At 17.9% G+C, this 20,678-nt stretch overlaps 7 protein-coding genes and 1 long non-coding RNA gene across 14 annotated transcripts; 5 read left to right on the forward strand and 3 right to left on the reverse strand.

Annotated features, from left to right (window-relative positions):
• The first annotated feature begins 28 nt into the window (after window positions 1-28).
• Window positions 29-898, forward strand: LOC100868592 (uncharacterized). The gene is made up of 2 exons (XM_003697021.4): window positions 29-169; window positions 251-898. The coding sequence occupies exons 1-2, from the start codon at window positions 167-169 to the stop codon at window positions 758-760; spliced, it is 513 nt and encodes a 170-aa protein (XP_003697069.1). The 5' UTR covers window positions 29-166; the 3' UTR covers window positions 761-898.
• Window positions 899-1,130: 232 nt separating this feature from the next.
• LOC100869164 (exosome complex component RRP43) lies at window positions 1,131-3,870 on the reverse strand. Its single transcript, XM_003697026.4, has 7 exons — window positions 3,417-3,870; window positions 3,042-3,078; window positions 2,816-2,953; window positions 2,361-2,655; window positions 2,139-2,259; window positions 1,952-2,055; window positions 1,131-1,299 (listed from the first exon to the last, which is right to left on the reverse strand). The coding sequence occupies exons 1-7, from the start codon at window positions 3,431-3,433 to the stop codon at window positions 1,166-1,168; spliced, it is 846 nt and encodes a 281-aa protein (XP_003697074.1). The 5' UTR covers window positions 3,434-3,870; the 3' UTR covers window positions 1,131-1,165.
• A 749-nt stretch (window positions 3,871-4,619) lies between these two features.
• rush (pleckstrin homology and FYVE domain containing family member rush hour) lies at window positions 4,620-8,871 on the reverse strand. Of its 2 annotated transcripts, none has more exons than XM_086912185.1 (8): window positions 8,811-8,871; window positions 6,672-6,736; window positions 6,366-6,503; window positions 6,123-6,186; window positions 5,477-5,602; window positions 5,298-5,404; window positions 4,956-5,216; window positions 4,620-4,873 (listed from the first exon to the last, which is right to left on the reverse strand). In XM_086912185.1, exons 2-8 carry the CDS (start codon window positions 6,702-6,704, stop codon window positions 4,844-4,846), a joined length of 759 nt encoding a protein of 252 aa, XP_086768311.1. In that variant the 5' UTR covers window positions 6,705-6,736; window positions 8,811-8,871; the 3' UTR covers window positions 4,620-4,843. The 2 variants fall into 2 exon arrangements, with proteins under 2 accessions (XP_086768311.1, XP_003697071.2); XM_003697023.4 differs by lacking the exon at window positions 8,811-8,871 and adding an exon at window positions 7,059-7,212.
• RNASEK (Ribonuclease kappa) lies at window positions 7,102-8,427 on the forward strand. Its single transcript, XM_003697027.4, has 2 exons — window positions 7,102-7,637; window positions 7,971-8,427. The coding sequence occupies exons 1-2, from the start codon at window positions 7,569-7,571 to the stop codon at window positions 8,190-8,192; spliced, it is 291 nt and encodes a 96-aa protein (XP_003697075.1). The 5' UTR covers window positions 7,102-7,568; the 3' UTR covers window positions 8,193-8,427.
• On the forward strand, window positions 8,602-11,750 carry LOC100868934 (major facilitator superfamily domain-containing protein 12). 3 transcript variants are annotated; one of them, XM_003697024.4, is made up of 8 exons: window positions 8,602-8,806; window positions 9,219-9,545; window positions 9,617-9,824; window positions 9,891-10,099; window positions 10,177-10,536; window positions 10,607-10,757; window positions 10,838-10,956; window positions 11,029-11,750. In XM_003697024.4, exons 2-8 carry the CDS (start codon window positions 9,242-9,244, stop codon window positions 11,136-11,138), a joined length of 1,461 nt encoding a protein of 486 aa, XP_003697072.1. In that variant the 5' UTR covers window positions 8,602-8,806; window positions 9,219-9,241; the 3' UTR covers window positions 11,139-11,750. The 3 variants fall into 3 exon arrangements, with proteins under 3 accessions (XP_003697072.1, XP_086768310.1, XP_086768309.1); XM_086912184.1 differs by having other exon boundaries at window positions 8,792-8,853; XM_086912183.1 differs by lacking the exon at window positions 8,602-8,806 and adding an exon at window positions 8,811-8,941.
• Window positions 11,751-12,069: 319 nt separating this feature from the next.
• Window positions 12,070-17,699, forward strand: LOC100872262 (uncharacterized). Of its 4 annotated transcripts, none has more exons than XM_086912180.1 (11): window positions 12,070-12,343; window positions 12,419-13,828; window positions 13,899-14,257; window positions 14,363-14,716; window positions 14,810-15,080; window positions 15,536-15,951; window positions 16,019-16,088; window positions 16,167-16,243; window positions 16,425-16,900; window positions 16,966-17,077; window positions 17,424-17,699. In XM_086912180.1, exons 1-11 carry the CDS (start codon window positions 12,328-12,330, stop codon window positions 17,577-17,579), a joined length of 3,717 nt encoding a protein of 1,238 aa, XP_086768306.1. In that variant the 5' UTR covers window positions 12,070-12,327; the 3' UTR covers window positions 17,580-17,699. The 4 variants fall into 4 exon arrangements, with proteins under 4 accessions (XP_086768306.1, XP_086768308.1, XP_031774636.2 ...); XM_086912182.1 differs by having other exon boundaries at window positions 17,052-17,077; XM_031918776.2 differs by having other exon boundaries at window positions 16,019-16,243.
• Window positions 17,700-18,058: 359 nt separating this feature from the next.
• LOC105736485 (uncharacterized) lies at window positions 18,059-19,903 on the forward strand. Its single transcript, XR_001112660.3, has 3 exons — window positions 18,059-18,764; window positions 19,521-19,616; window positions 19,705-19,903. It is a non-coding gene; the product is annotated as an uncharacterized LOC105736485 (long non-coding RNA).
• On the reverse strand, window positions 19,859-20,631 carry UQCR-6.4 (Ubiquinol-cytochrome c reductase 6.4 kDa subunit). The gene is made up of 3 exons (XM_086912197.1): window positions 20,520-20,631; window positions 20,378-20,454; window positions 19,859-20,137 (listed from the first exon to the last, which is right to left on the reverse strand). The coding sequence occupies exons 2-3, from the start codon at window positions 20,416-20,418 to the stop codon at window positions 20,023-20,025; spliced, it is 156 nt and encodes a 51-aa protein (XP_086768323.1). The 5' UTR covers window positions 20,419-20,454; window positions 20,520-20,631; the 3' UTR covers window positions 19,859-20,022.
• Window positions 20,632-20,678: the final 47 nt, after the last annotated feature.

Here is a 20,678-nt window from a genome sequence, read left to right on the forward strand (position 1 = left end):
TAAAAAATTGTTATTTAGTTAAAATGTTTTTCAATATATATAATGAAAATATGAAAGTAAAAAAATTTTAAAATAATTAATAGTTATATAAGAATCAAGAAAATTTTATAAAATATAAAAATATTACTCAATTTTATTTTTTATTCTTTGATTAATTTTTTTAAATATGGTATGTATTACATTTTTATCATTTATTTTAATAATTTTTATATTTTTAAAAATCCTAAAAAAATTATTAATTATATATAAGGCTTCTACTTCTAAAAGACAAACTGCAATTGGAACTAGAAAAAAAGGTGTACCGAAATTGGAATTGACTGCTGAACAAAAAAATGATATAAAAGAAGCATTTGATTTATTTGATCCAGATGGCACTGGAAGGATAGCTACCAAAGAACTTAAAGTGGCTATTAGAGCTCTTGGAATTGAACCAAAGAAAGAAGAAATAAAAAAACTTATAGCTGATGTTGATCCAGATGGTCTTGGTACATTATCATTTGAAGAATTTCTAAACTTAATGTCTACAAAAATGTTAGAAAAAGATACAAAAGAAGAAGTTTTAAAAGCATTTCGTCTTTTTGATGACGATAACACAGGAAAAATATCTTTCAAAAATTTAAAACGAGTTGCTCGAGAATTAGGAGAAAATCTTACAGATGAAGAATTGCAAGAAATGATTGATGAAGCAGATAAAGATGGTGATGGAGAAGTTTCTCAAGAAGAATTTTTACGTATTATGAAGAAAACTAATTTGTATTAATATTTTATAATTTATTCTTAAATTATTTAAAAAATATTATTTCTATAAGTTGCTTATATGATTTATATAAGAATACTATAAATTATTATTTGTATTATTACATTATAAGTTTACATTAAATTTATATATATTCTATAATTTATTTATTTTAAATAGTAATATATAATATCAGATATAGTTAGTTAAAAAGATAATTAAAAAATAAATTTTTATATAATGCAATAATGTATATAATAATATATATATATATATAATATATATTATTATATATATATATACATATATAAATAATTATAAATAATTGATTTGTATCAAAAATGTAGAAATATTGAAAAAAATGTTTAATATTTTGTTAATAAACATAATAATATAATAATAAAATATTTTATTATATCTTAAAATTTTTTACAAGTTTCCATTTAAAACTTCTTGTTTCATTGTTGATATAGCAGAATCAATTAATGATCTTACCAATTCTGCCCTTTTTCTAGATTTAATTAAGCTTTTTAAAAATATATCTTGTGAAATTGGAATTCCACCTAAATAAAGAAAATAAATTACATTATTAAATTTAATTAAACATAATAAAATTTCATTTAGCTCTATTTTATGAAATCAAAAATTATACACATAGGAAATTAAATATGTAATATTTTATGGATTAATTTGATTACCATAACATGATTTTATTTAATTGATTAATTTATCATTACATGATTAATTTATCTAATCAAGTGAAAAGTCAAAATGATAATGTTATTTATATATTTACTTATTATATTTTTATTAATATTTGATAATCAATGAACATGATAATGGATTACAAATCAAATTTAAATTATATAATTATAATTTATTATTATATAATGTAATTTATATGATGTACCAAAATAATTTAAGGAAAAATGAAAACAAAAATATTCCTTAAACATTATAAATTCAAATTAACTTTAACATCAAATAATTTAAAATATTATAATTTTTAATATGTATAATTTTTGATTCTACAAATTTTTGAAATTAAATTATTTATCAAATAGAATTAAAAATATAAAATATATATCATAAAATATAAAAATTATTAAAAATTTTGGGTGCAAAAAACTTTATTTTAAATATATAATTATATATACAAAATATATAATTACATATAATTTTAACATAAAATTATAAAAATATATAAAAATATACCTGGTTTATGTATGCAACAAATTTTTTCTTCATTCATTACAATCGTCAATTTTCCTAAGCATAAACTTTCTTCATCATCAGTGGGGTCAGCTATCAATAATTGACTAAAAGCATTAATTTAAGATAATATATTAGAATTTTGATTATCAATTATATTTTAATGTTAAGTTTCAAATTAAATACTTACTTATCAAATATTGCAAAAGTTATAGAAACTGGTAATGCCTTAATTGGAAATTTTATTCTTTTTGTAGAATTTATAGACACATGTCCAGTTTCTATATTATAAAATATTTCTGGTAAAGTTACTACAAAAAAATTAAATTATGTTATAAAATATAAAAAGTAAATAAAAAAATTTAAATTATTATTTAATTATTATTATTATTTTAAATTATTTGAAACTAACAAGTATTAAGTGTAGCTGTTAATGCTCCAATACAAGCATCGATTATTGAACCATCATAATTAATACATACAAGATCACAATATAAAACCCATACTAGTTTTCCTTTATAAACACAAAGTTCTTTTAAATCAATAGCTGCTGAATTTCTTAAAATATTTTCTATTAATTTTGTGATAACTTGTGCCTGATCACTTGGCGGACCTGGCCGAAATTTAGGAGAACATAATGGAGGAAGTTCAATATTTGGCACAATGTAACCACATTCTGGAGATTCTGCTTTAGGTACTGCTAATTCCTATGTTAAATTTATAATTATTCAATTAATAAAAATAATGAATTTCTATATTGAAAAAATAAAGATTTTTAAGAAATTTTTATATAATTTTATACTTTTGATTTTATGCTTTTAATATTAATTTTTTAATAAAAACATAAACAAAATGATATTTACTTACACTTTTAATACCACATACAATTGTTGTATTACCAATTTTGAATATGGCTGAGCTATCAGCATGAGTAATTGATGATATATTTACACTTATAGGACGAAAAGATAAAAATTGTCTGCCATCTGGACGAACATCTTGTGCCTTTATATTTTCAATTATTATGTATAAATATACTTATATAAGTTTAATTTATGTTAATACTTATATATATATATATATATATACTTACCAAATGATCTTGCAAATATTTCACAGGATGGATAATTCTATAAATAATTTTTAATTAAATTTAATTATAAAATAAAGATATTAAAATTTAGTTTAAAATATTAAATTTATTTAAATTTTATTTAAGTAATATATACTACTCTATTTAAAAAATTTAAAACGATACGTAGTTATCTCTATATAAGAGAATATTATTTAAAAATAAATATAAAAAGGTTATGTGAAATTAAATAACAGATGTCAGAATACTAATTATCTTTTATAAGAAAATTTAGAATATTTTATATTTTATATCAGATTCATCATATGTAAAAATGTAAAAACATACTAAATTAATAAAAAAATATATAATACAATATAAAAGATAGATACTAACTTATACTGTGAATCCATAATAAAAATGTTAACTCTTAATATAATTAAAATTTATATTTTCATATTTTATATATTTTTATATTTTTAACCTTTAATTACTACTAATAGAAAAGAATAGAATGATTTTTTTAAAGATATAAATAATTTTTAAATTAAAAAAATAAGAATCATATATACAGTATATTAATATATTTATAGATCTTTGGAGAGTTGATTCTAAAGATCAAAATAAATACGAAAATGTCGGTTAAGACCTATTTATATAATATAATATTTATTTATAAAGTTTATTAAATTACACAATTTAAATTTTATTAGATGATGTGAGACAATGATAAAATAAAATAACAATTAAATGAAAATAATTATCTCATTTTATTTTTATTTAAAGCAAATTTCAATTGCTTATAATTTAATTAAGTAAATAAATCTTAAGCAACAATTTTATATACCAACTTTTGTATTTTTTTTTTATATCTGGAATCGAAAACTCAAAAATGTTACGAATTATTAACGAATATATATATCCATTATATTAATATAAAGAAAATATAAAGATTTGATAAAATATTATAACTTTTTCTTTTTAAATTTCATAACAAAAAGTACTTACCTTGAAATTTTTAATTTCTTTTATGTAATAGTGCAATTATATATCATTTATCATTTTAAATTCAAAAAAATTTACTAATCAATAAATTATTTTTTGATTAAATAAAATTAAATTTATTTTATTTTGCGATATAATATTTTATAAAGATTTCGTTTAATTTTATAATACAAGTAATTAAACTGAATTTTGATTTTATATTATATATATTTATATATTTAAAATTTATTATATTATAATGTAATTTTTCTAAAATTAATGTTATTTACTTATAAACAGTAAAAAAGACAAATATTTCATTAAGAAAGGCACAATGTGGCATATATTCATAAAATATCATATCAACGAAAATTAGATAAAATAGAATCTAATAAGAATATATATCGAAATATTTCAGTATAACAAGACGATATAAGTATAAATGGTCAAAATTTCATTCAAGAATTCACTATGAATTCTTTTTACAAAATATAGAGTTAAAAAAATAGTAATCTTCTATCTTTGAATTTTTTTGTAAATATTAAAATAATATACTATTTAATTCTTAATGTCAATGATATCTTCAAAGTTATTCATATAAATTAGATATACATATTAAAATATTAAATTTCAAAATTTAATACAAAATTATTTGAATTCTTTATATACAGATATGTTTCTTAATTCTTTGCATAAATATAATTTAAAAATAGTTTTAACAATCTTTAAATTACTATTAGTTATAATATTATTGACAATTTGAAGTTATCAACTTTTAAAAATATAATTCTGAATATGTTCTTATTCATATTGCTGTTCAATATAAAATATAGTTAACTTCATCGGGCAAGCGTTGAATAAAATTTAGGCTACAACAAAAAAATTATATAACAAATTATTAAAAATTTGATAAATTTTAAATTGTTATCAATATTATACAAAATTGCTCACCTCATGATCATGATTTTCTTCTTTATTTCCATCATCATCATCACCAGAACTATCACCTCCTGAACTATCTGCTGAATTACGTTGTTGATCTTTATTATTTAAATTATCAACAGTAGATGGAGATGATGCTTTTACTTTACTGGCTGCATCATAACATTGTAGACAAACTCTAACTGCTTTTCCATTTCCTTGTCCTGGCAATAACAACTTTTTATTGCTGCAAGGTCCACATACAACAGCTCCACATTGCCTACAATGATGCTGAAAATATTATATAATTATAATAAATATTTAAAAAATATAATATTTAATGACTTAAAAATAAAATTAATATGTATATACCCGTCTATTTAAGACTGTAAATTGTGTCTTATTACAATGCATACAAATTGTAGCTTCATTATCTGGTACCCAAACAGCTGCATGAATTTCAACTGGTTTTTTACCACCTATTAAAGAAATTCAAATTATAAACAAATTATAAAAATACTATATTATAATATAATTATAAAAATAATTACTTTTTCTTAATAAATCTTCAATACATTTTGTAATATGAGCCATCCATTCTTGTTTCTCTGTTGCAGTAGCAGCATAAACAGCAAATGACTTTGTTACTGTTTTTATGAGCCAGCCATTGCGATATTCTATAAATAATGATAAACTACTAAATTATTTTTATTTATAATTATATCTGATTATATTTAATAAACAACAGCAAACAACATTTAATATTTAATAATATTATTAAATATTTAATAAGCAACATTGATTATATTTAATAAGCAACAGATCCATATTCCAAAAAATAGTTCTAAAATTATTATAAATGATAATTTATAACTAAAAAAGAAAACTTTATACAAAAGTAAAATACAAAATTTTACATAAATCATATTTGCATAATAATAAAATTAATTAATATTAATTATGTTTCTCTTATATATTCTAGATATAATATATAAATAATAGATATTCTTATATATATAAATAATACATAAATACATATTCTAATATATATGTGTGTATATATATATATAATGTATGTATATATAATAATATAAATTATATAAATAATTATACAAATAACATTAAAATTTAATTACAAATTGATTTTAAAATATAAATATGAAGTTTAATTTAATCAATAATGAAAATATAACTTACGACCATCATCAATCAAAGATTCAAGTTTGACTTCTTCAAGTGGTATGATATGTTGTTTGTTGTACTGTTAACATATATAAATCTTTTTATTATAATATAACATATATTAAACTAATACATATTAATCTTTAATATTATATTAAATTATATAAAAAATATTACATTATAAATTATATTAAATTAAATTAAAATTATATCTAACATAATAATTAATAATTCATATTCATAATAATACATCTATACCTTTTTTTTATTCATTACAATATTTCCATAAACCAATATATCATTAAATAAAAAGAATTGTCTTGGTTTAGGCTTTTTCCTACACATTTTTGTTAACACACCTTCTCCAACTAAGACTCTTCCAGGTACTGCAAGTGGCTGTAATATATAATAAATTCATAATAAATTAAAAGATTTTATTTTTATATTTTAAACCTTGTTATACCTAACATGTCAAATTAAATTATACATATCATGTAATTAAATTTTTTGATAATATAAAGTTGAATATTAAAGAAAAGTTAAAAATTCTAATATTAATTTTACCTGGCCAGAACTGCCAAAGCAGTTTTCAACCATAGCAATACGTCTGGCATTAGCCTCGCTATTTACTGTAATACAATATAAAAAATAAATAATCTTTGATTACTTTTTATAATATGCAACAAAAAATATAATTTATTAAAAATTAATTCATTTCTACTAAATTTTTTATATATTACGTATTTAACTAAAAATTATAAACTTCTGAGTTACACCGTTACTCGATACAATTTAAAAATCATAGATTAAGCAAATTATCAATTATCTAAATTAAGAATCAAAATATTTAGTATATATATTAAATTTATATATTAGAAATAAATTAAATTTGTCATAAGAAATATAATATTAAATGATAATTAAATGATAATAAATGAAATATAAACTAACCCAATCGGTCAACCATGGTCCTATGAATCAGGGCTGACAACAAGGAAGTATGAATCATGAATATGTTTAGTATTTGTCAATGTTAATACAGATTTATTTTATTTCTAATATTATAAAAACAATTAATATGTTTAAAAAAATCATATAAAGATATTTATGTTGTTTAATGATACAATAATAGAAATAATATTACATACATAATACTTAGATAAATATTAACTATTATAAAATACAGAAAATAACAAAATTATATTGATTTTAAATTTATTTCAATTTCAAATTGTCAATTTTTCCTAAACAATTAGTAGCATAATGAAATATAATTTTATCTTAATCAATATGTACCACAAATTTTCAAATACCGGATATAATCTTTCGAGATATCGATATCTACTATTTCTCATCAATAAGAATCATATGATTATTAAGGGTGTAGCAAATTACAAGTCTTGATAGATTTATTTTTAGGTTACTTTATATAAACGATAATAAAAGATAACTTTGCAAAAAATGAAGATATGTGGACCTAAGTATGCCCTATGTGGCCTGATATTATCTGTTTGGGGTATATTTCAACTGGTAAGTTAAATATTGTTTTAATATAAAATTATATTTAGAAGAACTGTAAAATTGAAAATGTAAAAAATTGCACTAAGATTTTTATATATTTAAATTTCATTTTTTCTTAATTGTAATTTTATTTAAAAAAGAATTGATTATATTCTGATAAATTTAGTGAAATTATTTTAATTATATTTTTATTTATAAACAAATAAATAAGTTTGTAAAACTTTCACACTTTAATTAAATCAATTCTATGTTAAATATAAATGATTTTTTATATTAAATATAAAAAATTGATATTTTCATTTTTATAAAAATTTATAAAAAAATATTATATTTGTTTTTCAGCTCCTGATGGGAATATTCTTTTATACTAAAAGTGTAGCTTTAATAGAAGATGTTCCATTTGAAGCAAATATCAAAGAAACTACAGCATTTTATGCTGCTGCAGATAGAGGTTACAAACAAAATGCATATAATTGTTGGATTGCAGCTTGTATCTATCTTCTTACATTATTACTTTCTGGACATCAATTTTATATAAATTCAAGATCATCTTTAAGTGTTTAAATCATATGATAAAATAAATAAAAAAAAATATGTATAAGTGTATAATATAATGTATTATAAATAAAATTATACTTAGGAATATGTTAAATATAAATTTCAAGAATAGATTTTTTGAATTGCATTATAATTTTAAGTTAAATAGAAAATTAATCAATTGTTATTTAAAGTGTATTTATTATATTAAAAAACATGTTAAACATAAATATATGAAAATATATTAATTATTATTATTGAACTTATTTTTTAATATATATTTCATTTTTTTCTCTTTTTTATATAGTATTATTAACAATTTAACAATATAAATTAATTATTAACAATATAAAAGTTTCAAACTTTATTGTACAATAATTTTTTATTGGTATAATAAAACTTCACGTTTATGTGATATAATAATTTTTGAAAATCTGTATTAGTTTTGATTTATATGAACTAATATATTGGTTAGTTAATTCGGTAATGATATAATATATATTATTTTCGGATACTTAAATTTATATTATAATCAAATTTAATAACATTAAAATAAAAAACTTAGATTTTAATCTGTCATATACATAATTTTAAAATATATTATTATATTGTTACTTAAAAAGAAGTAAAAATCATACAACGTACGTATATAAAATCAGTATGTCCAATAAATTATAGACAATAATAGGTTATGTATCTATATAATAGATATTTTTTGATCAGTAATTACTATATAAAAAATTTAAATTAATTATTAAATATATATATTTAAATTGGTTCGTTTATTGTTAAATACTTTATAATTTATAACTTTTATAATTATAAAAATAAACAATAATAAAACTAAAATATTTTCCATCATAATAAAAACATACTCTCTATTATTTTATATATAATGTTTTAATAAATTTTAAATACTATATATACATATAATAATTTATATTATAATAGTAATTTTATATATATATATATATTATTAACTATGTAATTATTATTGTATGAAATATTAAAATGTATTTTTTAAAATATATATAATTATATTTTTTATTACAGAATATTATATTATATTAATTATAATGGAAAATGAACAAATTGTAACTGAAGATTATAGTGAAATAATACAATATCTTCCTTTTTCTTTAAAGTTGTTATATGGAACAGGACATGTATTAAATGATATTTGTGCTTCTATGTGGTTTACATATTTATTAGTTTTTTTTCATTTGGTATTGGGATTTAATTCAATATTAGCTGGAGTAATCTTATTTATTGGTCAAATAGCAGATGCTTTAGCTACTTCTTTTGTTGGTTTTTATTCTGATAAAAATAATAACTTTTGGTTATGTAAATATGGAAAAAGAAAAACATGGCATTTAATAGGTATATTTTATTAAATAAAAATATATATATTATGTATATTTATTATATATAATTTAATATATAATTTTTAGGTACTCTATGTATATTGTTTGCATTTCCCTTTATATTTTCTCGATGTATTGGATGTGAAACAGCTCATGAATGGGCTCAATTAATTTATTATGCAGCATTTGTTATAATTTTTCAATTTGGTTGGGCTGCAGTACAAATATCTCATTTATCACTAGTTCCAGAACTTACATACATTGAATATGAAAGAACAGAACTCATTGCAATTAGGTATCTTTTAATTATTAAAAAAATTGTTTAAATTACACAAATTATAATTCTGAATATTTTATTTAGATATAGTTTCACAGTTCTTTCAAATGTTTTTGTTTATTGTATTACATGGATAATATTACATATAACAAATACTAAAGATTCTAATTCTCAAATTGGTCCTGATGATACAACAAAATTTCAAGAAGTTATATTTATTGGAATTGGAACAGGAACTATAACTTCCTTTTTATTTCATATCTTTGTTAAAGAGAATCTTAATAATTCTAATGGTAAAAATAATTTTATATTTATATATTATATATTTATTTAAAATCTTATTTAATCTATTTTACTATATTTATTTTAGGTTTAGTAAATAGAAGTTCAAGAACAATATCATTAATATTAAAAGATGTTCAATTATATCAAGTAGCTTGTATATATATGTCTACCCGTTTGTTTATAAACTTATCACAAATTTATGTACCTTTGTATTTACATATATCATTAAACATGCCAGCTACATCTTTAGCTATAATTCCTTTAATAATGTATTTAAGTAGTTTTGTAACATCTTTAATTATAGAAAAATTGAATACAAAACTAGGTAGAAAGATTTCATATTGTTTTGGTGTTATATTAGGTGTATGTGCTTGTATTTGGATACAATTTGGTAATGATTTAACATACATAAGATATCAAATCTATCTAGTATTTTTAATATTAGGTATAATTATATAATTTTTTAAAATTCATCAAATTGAATTTAAGAGAATAAATAATTTCTTTTGTTGTAGGATCTGCTGGTTCTGTTATGTTAGTGACTAGTCTGGGTATTACTGCAGATTTTATAGGTCAAAATGTAGATAATGGTGCATTTGTATATGGTATTATGAGTTTTACAGATAAACTTTGTAATGGTTTAGCAGTTATGCTTATTCAATATTTGTTAGTATAAAATTAATAAGATTTAAATTATTATTTAAGAAAGAAATAAAACAAACCTAATATTTTTTTTATTTTCTTAGAAATTGTTGGGTTGATTGTAAAAATTACTACAAAGATGTTTTAGTTTATGTTTGTGGTACTTCTGCAATATTTGGTATGTTCATGATATTATGCATAAAATCACTTCATCATAGTACAGGTAAATATTTATTATAAAATATTCATGAAATTAATTATAATAACATTACAATACAAATATAAATTGTTGCAGCATATAATACATTACATTCTGAACAAACTACAGAACATAATATATTTGTTACACCAGCAACAATTGAGAATGAATCTGATAACTTATTACAACAAGAAAATATTACATAGTATAAAAAATAAGAATGCAATCTCATAATAATGAATATTTAAAATAAAGGAAAATTTGTTTTTTTATGTTAATAATAATTTAACAATAATAAAATAGTAATATATCATAAATATGATATTATATATTATTATATATTTTAAAAAGAAATTATATATTATATGTATTTATTATATATATTTTTTTATTTAATTTGATAGATATATATTTATTATAGAATTAAGTCATAAAATATTTAAATTGCATTAATTTGGTAAAAAGCATTCAATTATAATTGATTTAAAAGTAAAAAAGATATTAAAATATAAAGAAACTATATGTTATAGTATATATATTTTATAAAACACATATAGTATATATATATTTTATCGGCATAAAAATTATATGTATAATTATAATAATTTCAAAAAATGAAATTATTTTTTATTAAATAAAATTAAATTTAAAATAATATACCGATATATCTAAAAATAAAATAAAAAAATCTTTATCTAACAAAAATGATAATACTTTCTTTATGTATTTATGTAATAAATCTAAAATATCTTTTTCATTATTATATTGAATTAAATATATAATAAGTTAATAAAAGCAAAATGCTAATAAAAATTAAATTAACACTAATATATTTTTTAAACAAATATTATACCTATATCTATATTTAAATGAAACCAAATTTTAACTCTTTTTATTATAAATATATTATTTTAATATTTCTTTTATATTTTACTAATATAAATTTATATTTTTAATTTTCTTTTCTTTTTCTTTTCTTTTTAAGAAATTCTTCCAAATTTTTTCGACATTTTTTTTTACTTTGAAATATTTGCATATAGATTCATTTTTAATATTCTAACAAGTATTTCTAAAAAAATAAAATTAAAACATCTTTTTTTTTATAAACTCTTCATAAAATACATTTTATCTATAATTAGATGAATAGAAAAATTTAGTTTAATGACGCCATTTCATAGATACGCTCGAAGCTCTGTGTTTGTAATAATACAAAATGAGTAAACAGGTATGGAGAATAATATTATGCAAAAAAATAGAAAATAGTAAATTCTGCTAATAAAAATTACAACATTTATATTTTAATTGTACAAATAATCTATTAAAATATCTTATTAAAAAAATATTGAAATATATTGAAAATTGAATATATTATTGTGAAATATAAAAATATTTGAAATGTCTTTATCAGTAGGTAAGTTAACATGTGAATGAAAATATAACCTTTATAACTTGCTATTATAAATAAATATGTATTTTTACTTAATAGAATTATTAAAACGTTTAAACACGAATGAAGAACCTTTACCCAAACGTTTAAAATTAGCAGAAAATGCGTTTTGTGCTATTGACATACCAATAATACATAAAAATGACCATATTCTACAGTGGCTTTGTAGTATACATCCTATGGACCAAAAAATTTGGAATTCATTAAAAAATTGTTTGAAAATTAAATATTTGAATATTAAAACAAATATAATAAAAATGTTAATAAAAATAGTAATTGAAACATTTCAGAAAGATATAAAATATATATATAAAGATATTTTTGAATGCTGTAGTTTATTAACTTCTAATAATGGGATCCAACAGTATTTTATTAGTAAACCAGAAGATTTAGGATTTCTAATAAAGTCCTTGTTAGAATGTGTAAATAATATTTTTAAACATGCTTTAAACATTAAAGAACCCTCAATAGATGGAATAAAAATTTCATTAATTAATAAAAGTAATGAATTAGTATTAATAGCATATAATACAATAATTAATGTTATAGAAGATTTAATACAAATTTATAAATCTGCTTTTATTAAGAAAGATATTTTGAAAGTTATATTTATAAATGATATTTTATATCCTTTATGTGTTATAATTGATCATACCTGTACTGATAATAGTAATAGATTGGGTGCAATAACACATAAATGTATTCAGCAATTAGTATTTGAAAAAAAATATATTCAAAGTGGAGAATTTCTAATAGATGAAAATATAATAAAAAATATATCTATTTTGATACAAACTGCAAAAATAAAAGATTTACAGAGTAATTTAATGATATTTAATTTTTTCTTTCGTGTTGCAATTAGTACTTTCAAATCAAATACTATTATATTAGATATAATATTAAGAAAATTAATTGAATGTTCTGGAATATATAGAAAAAAAATATTAAGTACTCTTTTAAAATGCTTAAATGATGTAACATTTAATTTTAATAATAAAATAAATGATGTCACATTGTTTAATTATTGTCAAAATATAATTGATGATATTTTAGAAAGTAAAAGTATGAATAACACGGATTATGATCTCTTGATGCAATTTTGTTATTTTAATCCTCTTTTAATTGAGAAGAGAATTCAAAATATACTTAGAAAAATATTTGTAGAAAAATCAAGATTAAAATATAAAAATTTAATGATTTCTATTTTGGATGCTTCTATACATCTAAAACAGGAAGAAAAATTAATTTCAGCAATATTAATAGTTTTAAAAGATAGTTCAAATCATATATCAATTATGGAAAATGACATGTTTTTTCCAAATGAATTCAAACAAAATTTAATAAAAGCAATAAATAATATAACAAATTCACAAAGTATAAATATATTAAAAACACTGACATACCATTTAAGGACAGATTTCTTGCAAATGCTTCAATCTAATAACATTGGTAAGAATGATAATTATAAATAATAATGGAATTATTATTGATTTTTATATATTTTAATATTTTATTATAGGTGAAAATATTTTATTATTTCGAGCAATAGTTGAATTATTTATTACATTTAAAGATGGTATATGTATTTTTGAATATAATGGAACATTTATTTCATACCAAAAATTTTTAACTGCTTTCAATGATTTAAAAAATGTGCTATTATTTTTGGTGATTGAAATATTGCGATTAAATTATGATGAAAAAGTTATAATATTATTATCTGCAATATATTCATGGAATGAAACACAAAGAATGTTAAATTATTATATACCAAATATTATTTCAGAAAATTTAGTATCATCAATATCAGAACATCAGTGGCAACAATTGATAAAAAAAGTTGAAGAATTTGGAAATGAGAAATGTAAGAATAATATGGTATGCTATTAAAATTTTTTAATTTTTTTATGAAAATTTATTTTTCTTTTTTCATTTTATATTAAAATCATATAAAAATTATATTTACATATATTTTGATTTCAGAATAAGCTTATTTTACAACGAATTAAAATGTCTCAAAATACATTAAATAAATCTTCTATGATGCTTAATGATTTAATAGGTGGTTTAGAATATTGTTGGCACTTTATATTAAAATTTGATACAGAAATAATATCATTTTTAAATAATGAACAAATGTTAAAAGTGATACATTTATTATTAGCAAATATGACTTCTAATGTGGATAATTTTAATAAATGGGTAAAGATATTACATAAAAGTGATTTACAAGAAAATAAAAGATTGATAATATTTATATTAACTTCTGTTTTTACACAAATTGGATATTTAATAACAGAAAGTACCACAAAATCTATTAGTAAATGTTTTAATGCAGTATGTATAAATATTTTATCAATATTTAAATATATATTATATAAAATTATTAAAATATATATAAAATTAAATAATGCTTGTTTACCTATTCAGGAATGTCTACTTGAAGCTGAAATTATTGAATGTGAAAGAACAAATAATATATTAATATCCATAAAGAAGGAATTGCTAATAAATAAATGGGTACAAATACAAAATATATTTTTATGTAAAATTCAAGTATATTTAGAAGTATTACTTCATTTACCAATGATGTTTTTGAGTACTAATTTAAAATTGATCATATTTATGTTCTTATTTACTCTTCGAATGGAATGTAATGAAAATAATGAAATAATTCTTTTGTGCAATACTATGTTTTCAGGTATCTTTTATGTTTGTATGCAGAATATTAATATATTCGTGAAACATCTTTGGAAAATTTATTTTAGAGATCAAAACAAATATAAAATCTAAATATATGAAAATATTAATTAAAGTTTATTTTTATTTATATAATTATTTATAATTTAATATATTAATTTATAATAATTATAAATAATTAATGTATAATAATAATAATAATTTGCGTTATGAAATGAGCTATCATCTAAAGCTATTTCTATTTCTATTATATTACTATTTTGTTATATCTTCATCTTGCTTTTACAAAATTTAATTTCTTATAATTTAATAAATGAATTTCAATGGACCAATATTTTTATTTATTTTGATCTCTAGAATCAAAAGTATTTCATGGATATATTTACATCTTGTATATTATATATATATAATATTTAATCAAAGATTATTAATATATAAAATTTTTTTCATTTTTAGACCTCTTGGAAAGATCTAGCATTGATATATTTCAATATATAGAACCTTCTTTATTATTACCATTTCTGTCACAAAATAGAATATTTAAAAAGCCATTGGAATTATTTCTTAAGAATTGTTCATATAAAAATTTGAAAAAATATATAAAATCTTCAATTAATTCTAATAAAAATATGTTTTTTTTATTAGAATCTATGGAAAATATTAAGCCAAAATTAAATATTAATCAAAAAATAATAATTAAAAAGGCAGAACAGAAATTAATTAAAATTATGATAAAAACTATATATTTTGAAACAAAAAATTTGGATCATATGAAAACATTATGTCTGATATTAAAAATTAATATTAAAAATGATAATATTGATGAAAAATTAAAAAATATAGCAGAATCAATGATTCAAGATATATTTGTGGTAAATATAATTTAATTAATAAAATTTTATATTATAAATTACACAATAACGGAGTTTTTAATTACAGAATGATAAAAATAACAAAATTTCAAGTGAATTATTGCAAAATGGCTTACAACTTATGATTATTATATTACGTAATAAAAAGATATTTCAAATTACAAATCAGATTATAAGAATAATATGGTATACTTTATTTAAATATCCATTTGCAGATGTGCTTTTACCATTGTTAGAATTAAGTGAACCAAAAGAATTTTCTGAATTTATTGAAGAATTACATAATCAATTGGTATGTTTAATATATATTAAATTAATAAAAAAATTTATGCCATAAAAAATTGTATCTATATAATTTATATAAATTATTATGTATTATATAATTATTTAATAATGTAATTTCATTGCTAACAAAATATTTAATTTGTTGAATTTATTAATAATTTATTAATAATTAATTTAATTTATTACAGGTAGAAACTCTTTTGAATACACAAGAAAAAAATTTGGAAAATATTTGTATTATATGGAACACTATCTTAAAAATAGATATGTCTAATGATCGCAATAAATTACGCTTAATAGCTATAAATAATTTAATTCAAACAATACAAACTACAAATATACCAGAAAAATTTTTGCCAAGTTTATTGAAATTAATTCAAAATATTCTTGTTGCTAAACATTTGTATCTTCCTGGATATGTTATTGATATGAGTATAATCTTTAGTTTAAAATCATTAGAAGAAAATACAATATTAATCTGTAATGATACATTAGCATTATGCAATGTATTGTTAAAAGTAAGAATAAATTTAATTAGAGATAGAATACCTTTATTATTGATATTATATAGACAAATATTAAATATTTTTACATATAAATCCAAAGATATTATTAATAAATCTGATGAACATATATTCAAATGTCTTGCATTAGATATTGAAAAGTAAGTAAAATATTTTTTACTTAATATTTATATATTTTTTTTAAATTATTATATTTTGTATACAGATTTACAAATTCCTTAACAAAATTAAAGAAAGATATGATTCGAATAAGTCCCTACCTAATAGCAGATTTATTGAAATTATTTTCAGAAAATTCAATAGCAAGTTTTGTTAAGGTAAATATTTTCAAAGTACATTTTATTTAGAAACAATATTAATTTACATTTGCCTATATAAGCATTCAAATTTTTTATTTTATTTTTGATATATTATCAATGTATATTCTTTATACTTGATTATTAATTATTAGTATCAATATATATTTATTTTTTTTCATCCATTTGATTTTTTAATATATATATTTAAAACTTTGTATATCAAATAATTAATATGACATTTATATAAAAATTTTGAATTATAAATGCTTAAATAGGCATTAAAAAATATTTTTTTCTGGAATAAATATATAATAATTAAATAAACATCATAATTAATATATATTATTTCAATATTTCATTTTAGATTTCTTTACAAAATTGTATATATCAGTTAATTAGTATATGTGATCAACATGGAATTGCACTATTATCTCGAACATTATCTATTTCAATGCAAGAAATTTTTAAAACTCAATTAGATGCATATAATAAATTTTATAAATTCATTGGTAAAATTTAAATAATTAATAATTTTATAAATTTTAGTAATTTTCTGTAACAATTTTTATAAATATTTATAATTATATAATTGTGTAATTTAATTATAATAAATAATAAAAATTTTTAATATTAATAAAAATATAGTTTTTCTATAATTTTTTCTCTGGAAAAAGTATTCTTTTAAAAATATTATTGAATGAAGTTTTTAATGTTGTTTAATTATGTTAATATTATTTAGTAAACTTTTATCTTACATAATTTCTTACATATTTATATATATTATTATTATATATTCATATATAAAAAAAATATAAAATTTTTTAAAATTTAAATTATGCAATTGATAAATCCTTATACTTATTTTATAGTGTCTTGTTAAAAAAAATTCTATTAAAAAAAAGTTAAATGCATAACATAAAAATGATTTATTAATTTATATATTTTTATAATTTATTTTAAATGTTTTCATGTGATTTAATGTCATATTATGTCAATGATATCAAGTTTTTTAGATATCCATTGGAACTTTTTGATTCTCTTTTATAAGTCCTAAATCATATTTAGATGTAAATGCAAACGCAAAGTACGTGAAAACGCATTTTTAAGGCCAGATATAAACATTTCGAACATATAATATAATAGCTTTATGATACTCAAATTGTGATTTTGAAATATACAATGTATAAATATTACAACAATATAAAATATAGAAATTATGATTATCATACATTTTTATAGACAATTACAACTCAAAATGCATATAATATATAATATTACTATATTATTCTATATGTTCTATGTATATATATATATATCTATGCTATATATAACTTGTGTATTTTAAATCAATTCTAACATCGAATAATTAATGGATATCGCATATTTGAAATACGAATGTACGAGATTTTATAATACAAATTTAGTAGTTATATTTATAATTTTAACGAAGTAAAATTAGTATTTTATATTTGTATTGTCATTAAAAATAATTAAAATTGTGAATTTTATATGAACTAAAATTTTCTATTCACATAAAATATTATTATAAGAATTATTTATTATATTTATAATGGCATTTTCTCGTATACCTCGCCGTGAAGGTTATATAGTTGCAATACTTGGTGCTATCACTGGTTATTATATTTGGAATCAACCATTAAAACAATTTGCTGAAAAAAATTTCTCTAATACAGATTTAAATAAAGTAAGTTTTTTATATTATGAAAAAATAAATGAAATAACATTAAAAATAAATAATTAAGCTATATTTTTTTTTGTTTTATGTAATGATATATTTAAGATTTAATTTAGATTTATATTTTATATTTCTATTTTATCAAAATAAATTAATAAAATATCACTTATCATTAACAAGTTTTAAGTTTAATTTTTTTTTTGTGTTAAAATAATGAATTTTTTTTTCTTTTAATAATATTTAACAGAAGAAAAATATCAATTTTAACTTTAAAAATTTCTAGTTTCTCAAAAATTATTTTTTAAGATCTTTAAAAATATTTATTATTGACATATTATTTATAATATATATTATTGCATTCTAACAAGACTATAAAATATCTTAATAACCTATTATTTTAGTTTTCTATATTTATTCTAAATGAAATATTAATTATTAATCAAATTTATATTTATTGAAATATAAATTTTGTTTATCTTTGACTTACATATACTTAAGAATTATTTTAATTTTCTTAATTCTATTTTATTCTTAATTTAAAGGATAAATTAATATTGAATTATATTTAAATATTCATAAATTTTAACAAAAAATTTCTTAATATTAAAACTTATAATTTTGAAATCTATTCATTTATCAAATATTCACATCTAAATTATTAAATTTTAAGAATTAATAAAAATTCATCAAATATTATTGAAAAATATAAAAAAAAAAAATATTTCATTATTACTATAATAATTAAAACTATTTTTTATTTTAAAGGATATGTATCATGATCAAAAATAAATTTTTTATACATCCTATGATCAAAATAAATTTTATGATAACTGGTGTTCTAGGTTGCACTGCTATTTATAAGTAAGTATAATTATGTTATTTTTATTTATTTTATTGTTAACTAATGATAAAAACATACATAATAATTAACATTATTTTATATATTTAGATTTTATTTCAAACAACATGTTAGTCTTTTTGCAAAAAAGCAAGCTGAAGAAGAAGCAAATATATTATATGAAAAACTTAAAGAAAAAGAAGCAAAACTATCAAAAATATAATATAATTAAGTATAATTAAGTATATTATAAAAAGTTTGTAGATAATATTTAATGTATGTATTTAATAAATAATACATTCAATAATTATATATTATACTTTTTTATTATTATTATCATTATTATTACTATTATTATTATTTATATGTTCGCTTTAATTTCTATGATCATTTGCCAATATATTTATTAAGAAATATATTGAAATAATATTAATCCTTGAATTTGCCTCCATAAAAGGGTATATATCTAGCTACTACTTTCCAATCTGTGAGATAAACCACTGTCAAACCAGCAGCTCCTGTATAAACCATTAAAGATGGAATCCTAATTCATAAAAAAATCATATTTATTATGACTTACAAATTTATAAAAACAAATTTAATACAATAAAATTAACAAATATATATAATTGATATATATAACAAATATATAAATTACATTATATAATTAACTACTAAATTTAACCTAACAAATCATAGATATTTAAAATTTTAGAAATAAATTTTAATTGATATATTGATATATTAAATAAAATAAAATTATTGAAAATAAATTAAATATTACCATTTTGTAGCGATTTCGAAGTGTCTTTTTCCTATTTTCATTTTGTAATATCTTAATAATCAATGTTATACTTGAGACTGCAAATGATTATTATATATAATACACGAAAGGTTTATAATTGTTCAAAAAAATAAGTACTTACTATTTTAATAATTTTTTGCGAATATAATAACGTAAAATTAGTGTCTTCCTCTTATTATACAATATATAATGTTTAAATTATGATTTATGATATAATAGTGATATAATAGAAAAAAGATTATGGCAATGTTTTCATTGAAAGATGTTAACTTCAGTATTT

The sequence above is a fragment of the Apis florea genome, unplaced genomic scaffold, assembly GCF_048593485.1.
Source record: "Apis florea isolate Af1SG1 unplaced genomic scaffold, ASM4859348v1 contig_3367_pilon, whole genome shotgun sequence".
NCBI classification, from domain to species: Eukaryota; Metazoa; Arthropoda; class Insecta; order Hymenoptera; family Apidae; genus Apis; species Apis florea.